Source organism: Lolium rigidum, chromosome 2 (genome assembly GCF_022539505.1).
Source record: "Lolium rigidum isolate FL_2022 chromosome 2, APGP_CSIRO_Lrig_0.1, whole genome shotgun sequence".
NCBI classification, from domain to species: domain Eukaryota; kingdom Viridiplantae; phylum Streptophyta; class Magnoliopsida; order Poales; family Poaceae; genus Lolium; species Lolium rigidum.
Window position 1 is genome coordinate 130,176,265 of NC_061509.1, and position 7,048 is coordinate 130,183,312.

At 46.4% G+C, this 7,048-nt stretch overlaps 1 protein-coding gene across 1 annotated transcript; it reads left to right on the top strand.

Moving 5' to 3' along the window:
* The first annotated feature begins 4,863 nt into the window (after nt 1–4,863).
* LOC124687244 (NDR1/HIN1-like protein 1) lies at nt 4,864–5,808 on the top strand. Its single transcript, XM_047221045.1, has one exon. It carries the CDS (start codon nt 4,966–4,968, stop codon nt 5,611–5,613), a length of 648 nt encoding a protein of 215 aa, XP_047077001.1. The 5' UTR covers nt 4,864–4,965; the 3' UTR covers nt 5,614–5,808.
* The last annotated feature ends 1,240 nt before the right edge of the window (nt 5,809–7,048 follow it).

The following is a 7,048-nucleotide window of genomic DNA, read 5'->3' on the forward strand; positions in this document are numbered from 1 at the left end:
CACGGTAAACATGATAAACGAAACAATCTATCTATCTCTGTATTTGAAGTTTGGGAGGGTTCACCATCTACTTATGTTAACTTTCGAGGTTTTGACCTGAAAATCAAATGGGTATTATAAAGGGAAATAAAAGTTCAAAAAAATGTAAGAACGAAACAATCTACCTATCTTTGTATAGAAGATCGTCTGTATGATTTTTTAGGTCATTTAGAGAAGGTAGAAAAAAATCCCTTTAGAGAAGGTCGAAAAAACCTCACTTGTTATAAAAGCTGGTTTTAGTGAGACCTAACCAAGTTTGGCATACATGATGCCATACCTATAACAACAAGGAATATCTAAAAGGGAAAGTTTCACAAAATTTGAAATTTAGGGTGAAAATAATGCCATACATGATGCTGTTTTTCGAGGTTTTGACCTGAAAATCAATTGGGTATTATAAAGGGAAATAAAAAAGTTCGAAAATGTAAAAACGAAACAATCTATCTATCTATGTATAAAAGATCAGCTGTATGAAATTTTAGGTCATTTAGAGAAGGTAGAAAAAATCACCTTGTTAGAAAAGCTGGTTTCAGTGAGACGAAACGACATGCGCTTAAGCAAAGTGATTTTTTCGAACATCTCCAAATGACCCCAAAATTTTCATACATGATGCCACACGTGTAACAACAAGGAATATCTAAAAAGTGTCAAAAAAGTTTGCCGAACCGTATAGCTCTATCAAAAAGAACCTCACCATGGCGCTAGTATAATTTTTATTTACAAACTTTCGTTACCTAACCTTCAACATGAAACTTGTTTCAAATTCATTTTGGCGTACAAGAAATAAATCCCACCTTGATTCGAGGACCACAGCCTCCAAACGATGCCGATGCCGATATCGGCATGGTCAGAACGGCTATGCTCGCCGCCACTGCTAGGTCACCGTCGGGATGCACCCTCAATCCCGTCCCCTCATTCGATCACTGCCACACCATAGATACCGCCAAGGCCAATGCCGAACGTACATGTTGATGCCAATGCCGAACATGCATGCACGCCGCTGTGGGCACGACCACGCCGCCCCACTATGCTAGACGTCACAGACCACCGCGAGGTCTTTCCCTTCGCCACCACACTCTCCTAGCACCCATCTATACACGCCAGAAATGAGAGACACTAGTTTTCTCTACATTGCTCGCGTTCGTGTCTGACACGGTCAGTCAAAGTTTTGAGGTAGTCGTCGATGTCGTCGACCATTTCTTCTCTTCTTTGCATGGTTAAACGCGTCTAGTTCATATCTCTCTAATGCGTCTGGTCTCGCCTCATGCAGTTCTTTGTGGACGTCGATCTCATCTCAGCACCCCGCAGGCCACCTACTCCGTGCCATCGCTGTAGAGCTTCGTTTAAAAATCTAATCCTACCCGTGTATTGCCCCTTGTATCAGCGTCATGGCCCCACTTGTGATTCAATATACCGAAGCCCCACTCGTTCGCGTTTTGGTCAGGGATACAGTGATGCTTACGGTCAAACAAAGATGGATGGTCTGACGTGTATTTGTGGGCTCTACGTGGCCCCACTAGTCAGAAGATAACGGTCAACCGACGGGCAACCGGCTGTTACAGCACGTGTGATGGTTTCAGACAAGGGCTTGGGGAAAACTGAGGAAAAACTAAGGAGCTGGGGAAAACTGAGCACAACTAAGGACCCGAGGGCACGAAAATAGAAATCCCTAAAAAATACTCACAATTCTTTTTATGATGATTTTCTATACACACAACTAATATATTCATATTTGATCTAAATCTTTATAGACCGAAGGCAGGTGGGAGAACATCCTAGCAAAGGCACGCCTACACACATTCAAGAGGAATTGTCGGAATTTTTGCTTACGGAGGTCATATCTAAAGCCGAAGAATACTATTACCCATATGGCTGCTTGTAATTCACATTCAAGAGAAAATATGTTATATATACTCATCAACGTGTGCAGTATGTAGTAGTGCATCAACATGTACACTATATATGTATTAGTAGAATATGTATAAACGAAAAAAGAATTGAATGAAAACAAAATGCAGGGGCTAGAACACTAAACCATGACAATTTTTTGTCCGGTTTGTGTTACCAACCGGGACTAAAGGTACCCTAGCCCGAGCGTTCCACCGCATCCACGTGGATGACCAACCCAACCGGAACTAAAGGTGGGGGCTTTAGTCCCATTTTGGTAGTCTCGGTTGAGCAACCGGGACTAAAGGCCCTCCAGAACCGGGACAATAGGCCATTTTTTACTAGTGTGTAGACGATGGACCATGTCAAACGGAACTATACATTAGATTTCTTTATTTCCAATAATTTTTTAATCAATTGGTGGCGGTTGTCCATCTTTTTATTAACATGCCACATTTTTGGTCTACAGAAAACATAACCATTTTTATTAAGAGGAGGGAAAACAAATTTTATCTCTTCTGACCACATGTCAATTGTTGAAGTTGGTCCGCGGAGATAAATTTATGAACCTGGTCCCATAAAAATATTTTCCTAAGAGTAAACAATATTACAACTGACTTCACAAGAAGAAGAAGAAGAAGAATAACTAAAACATGAGAATATGGAGGAGAACAACTTATGGACTACACCAAGAAAAATATTCAGCTCGTCAGTAGATGTCTCATCGACTCAACAAAAACAGAGGAACTTTTGCTGGGTAAAAAGAAAACCGCCCCTCTCCCGCTTCATCTCCTATGACGACACGGGAACCCTAATGTACACAGTTGTTAAACCCCTCTTTATTCACCCTCTATCGCCATCCCTAGAGGATGCCGCTGGAGCTAAGCCCATGCAGCCGATGGCGGGGTGGGGTTTTTTTTCCCTCGCACGTGTGTGCTTGGCGGTGTGACAACCATCGGTGCTAGCCTCACTCGAGCGCCGTGCCGTTGCAAGAGGAGTGGCTCCTCCTTGAGCTCCTCCTAGCGATGGAGGGAGGGCACGGTGTGGCTTCTATTGCAATGGCGCGGGTTCTGCAGGCCGTGGTGCGGCTTCAGCTCTGTGATGAGAATCTGTATTTTGTGTGGCGGCCGTATCAGGCTCCAACACGATGCCTTCAAGCTGGTAATGATGTCAAAGATGCCTCCATATTTTGCTTCATTTGTTAAAGTAAAAGGCTGTATGCATCATTTTGATGCAAAGTACATGGGTCTCGTCCTACTTTAGAAACAAAAAGATAACCTTGTTTGTACAATCAAATGGTTGTGTAGTCTACTAATAAAGAAATGGTTCACCATATCCATGACAAGATGTTTTATTTTGTTTGGAATGCCTAGCATTTCTTTCTATTTCCGACCGTATCTTATACTTTTAGTATGTAACACAAATTAAATCATTAGGTTTAATACGGGCAAGCATGGATTTGATGTTTTGGAAATGTCAACACATGGATGCGCTACACTCAAGCTGGCTCAGGAGTAGCTACGGACTGGAAGAAGGCTTGGCCTTTCCTCCTCTCTCTGGAACCCTCTCCTATCTTCTTCCTTTGAGAGTCGGCCGTAGCTCGCCGGGCCAACCCGATGTCCCTCTCGCCGGAATAACTGGCCAGAGATGGACTAGGAGAGGCGCCGGTCTTAGGGCTGTAGATAGTAGTTCCAATAAATCTAGCGTTTGTGTGTTTCGGCATCATGCTGGTCTTCGGCTTCTTGCCGTGAGGAGGGGGCTGGGTCTGTTGGGCTGGATCCAGGCCTCGCTGGTGGTGCTCCTGCTCGTCGTGGTGCTCCGGCGGTCGGAGCCAGAGGCGTTGGGGAGGTGTGCCGCTGGGGCCTCAGTCAATAAAGCTCATGGATCTTGCTGGTTCGGCCATGTTGGTCTTGTGGTGCGGCTGTCTTTCTCTGCTCATGGTGATTTGGAGAGGACAGAGTTCCTGGCGGTAGGCTGTTGTGGCATGGACTGGCGATGTAGGTGCTGGGAAGCTCAGCTTCGATCTGAAGGAGTTCAGGCAAAGCTTCAATTTTCTGGTTCAGAAATTTACAAGCTCAAGGAGGAGTTCCAGGCTGATGTTTCTGAGGTTGCAATCGGGAGCGCTTATCAGCAACGGCGTTTCTTCGGAAGCTACGCCGCCCATGGTGGTGGTAGAATGGCGGCCTTCTCTGAAGGCTACGCCGCCCTCTGCTGTGGTCGATTGGCGGTCTTCCGGCCCCCGTTGCCTCTTCTGGTCGAATGGCGACCCTTTGATTTCCTCCCGGCCAGTGAGCCTGAAGGGAGGCAGTGCCTCTTCATCGCGACGTCCAAGGTTCTCCTTGGAAGCTTCATCGCCCCAAGTGACATTGTTCCCGGTGGCGGTGAGGTGCTCGTGAGGAAGAAGCTATGGGCCCGATTGCTTTCTCCATTAGGTGTTCGGGGTCCTCTTTGCAAAAGGAAGGAACCAATTTGTAATTTTCTGACTCCCTTGGATCTTTATGTAAGGTGTACTATCCTTATCCTAATATAAGAGCGGTCAGGGGCCTTCGAGGCCCTTCTTGTGTTCAAAAAAAAAAAAAGCTGGCTCAGGAGTAATCGATCAGTGGAGATCCATCACACGAGCGAAGGCTCTGAGCACATGATCAACTAAAATAAAAGAAAGGCACGAATCTCAAAGCGCATGCCCCGAGAGCCGAATGGGAGTACCGAGTACGTGCCAATCGAATTAGCAGAAGAATCTTCTTCGGTTGAGATGTTGCTTTCCGTGGCCTCCTCTCCATACCAAAGATCCAACCCAAAATACTTTTACACATGCGGTGCACTGTCATCGTTACCTAGCATCGATCTCCACAGATTCTTAAAGCCATTAACACGTACCCTGGTCCCTGTACCTGAAAGCGCGGCTCACTCACTCACTCACTCACTCACTCACTCACTCACTCACTCACTCACTCAATACACAAGAGTGGTATCTAGCTAGCTAGCCGCACACACACCACCAGGCACAGAGAGCACAGTGCAGAGGCGGAGCAATCAGCTATGAGCAAGGAGAAGCACCACAAGCACGAGCACCACCTCCGGCGCTGCTGCGGCGGCTTCGCGGCATGCCTCCTGGCCCTGGTCCTCATCGTCGCCTTCATCGCGCTCGTCGTCTACCTCGCGCTCCGCCCCACCAAGCCTTCCTTCTTCCTGCAGGACCTGCAGCTCCGCTCCGTCCACCTCGGGGACCCCTCACTCTCCGCTACTGCGCAGGTCACGCTCGCCTCCCGCAACCCCAATGACCACGTCGGCATCTTCTACCGGCGCCTCGACGTCTTCGTCACCTACCGCGACGAGCCCGTCACGGTGCCGATCTCCCTGCCGCCCATGTACCAGGGACATCGGGATGTCACCATCTGGTCCCCGGTGCTGTCCGGGGAGTCCGTGCCCGTGGCCGCGTACGTCGCCGACGCCATGAAGCAGGACATCGCCGCCGGGTACGTCGCGCTGCAGGTCAAGGTCGACGGCCGCGTCAAGTGGAAGGTCGGGAGCTGGGTCTCCGGCAGCTACCACCTCTTCGTCAGCTGTCCCGCCATGCTCGCTGCCGGACCCGGCGGCGTGCCGCTCGGGGGAGGCCCCAACGGCACCGGTGGCGCCGTCGCGTCACTGAAATTCACGCAGCCGACGGGGTGCACCGTCGGCACGTGATAGAATGCATGTACGTAGCGGGCCTGCCGTTCAGTTCGTAACTTATCGCCAAACAATTTCAGTTCCTTCTTGTACTAGCAAATTGTCTAAAGCTGCTAGCTTTTGTTTATGTCCATGTAACGAGAGAATAAAATGTTTTGATGCATATGTATTACTTCAGTTTTGGAATTAATTGTTGCAGAATACTCCCCAAAACAATGCCGAATATAAAAATTCTAGCTTTAAATAGCCGGCCATAGCCTGCTATAGTTGTTTAGCATGTTGCTACTAAATAGAATCATCTACTCCCTTCGTCTAGAAATAAGTGACTCGGATTTATTTAAATTTGTACGTATCTAGAATTCTATATATATACGTTTTATTGTGTAGGTGTATGCAAATTTAAAGAAGTTCGATTCACTTATTTCCGAATGGAGGAAGTATGATTCTCAATAGTCTTTGTAGCTGTTTTGGAGGGTTGCCGCTATTTGCCATACTCGGCTATTTAAAAGCTTGGTGTCTACATCAACATAACGGGCATACACTCTTCTCAATCTTTTAGATGTATATGGACATTTTTATATGCAAAAGGAGAGTATGTTTGTTTGTCGGTTATTGGACGATCACACAACGGGTAGATGGAAGAAGACAGAGAATTTCATGGATGATTTAGATGTATATGGATAGTTTTATCTGAAAAAAAGAGTATGTTTGCATCAGGGTGGTCGATTATTAGACGATCGCACAACGGATAGATTGATGATAAGAGGGGTCGTACGTGGAGCAAGGATACGAGTTGATAGGGGAACAACCACCTAACAACACACGTTAGGGTTACAGGAAAGTTGCATTAGGTAGACAGGCAGTGCGTCACGTCATGATCATTCCAGCCACTCCATGCAACGCACTAGAGGGTAGAGGACATATGTACTAATAACACTCACTGCAGTTTAATTGAACATTAAGCAAGTCTGCCTGGTCCTTCTGTATCAGAGATAGATGTAAACCCCTTACTTCCTAGATAGATGACGGTTTGGGTACCAAGATACCACTGACCAGGTAAGTCACTAATGATATTACTGGGACAACAAGAAATCTACTCAATAAATAAACCTAGGAGTAATAGATTTATTTCAGATTGCTTGGCAGAGTAGAGTGTCCACTATCTTACCATGTTCGACGCAAAACTCGAGCCACCATTCTAGAGAATATTGCTGCATATTCATCACGCAAGGAGACCAAACGACTAAACGAGTGTATATAACCCAACAAGTCATTGATCCCAACCATGGCGTAAAGTTTGGAGGCCCATATAATTCCCCTATAACATGCATCCAAAGAAGTTAGTCATGGTTTTTGTCATCTCCGACCAACCCGCATATATTTCAATAAGCTATAGCGCAATTTGTCGTATATGCAAGTAGAACGAAAGCACAACATGCATCTATATATACTC

Coding starts and splice junctions, on each gene's coding strand:
- LOC124687244 (XM_047221045.1), top strand. CDS start 4,966: ATGAGCAAGGAGAAGCACCACAAGCACGAGCACCACCTCCGGCGCTGC.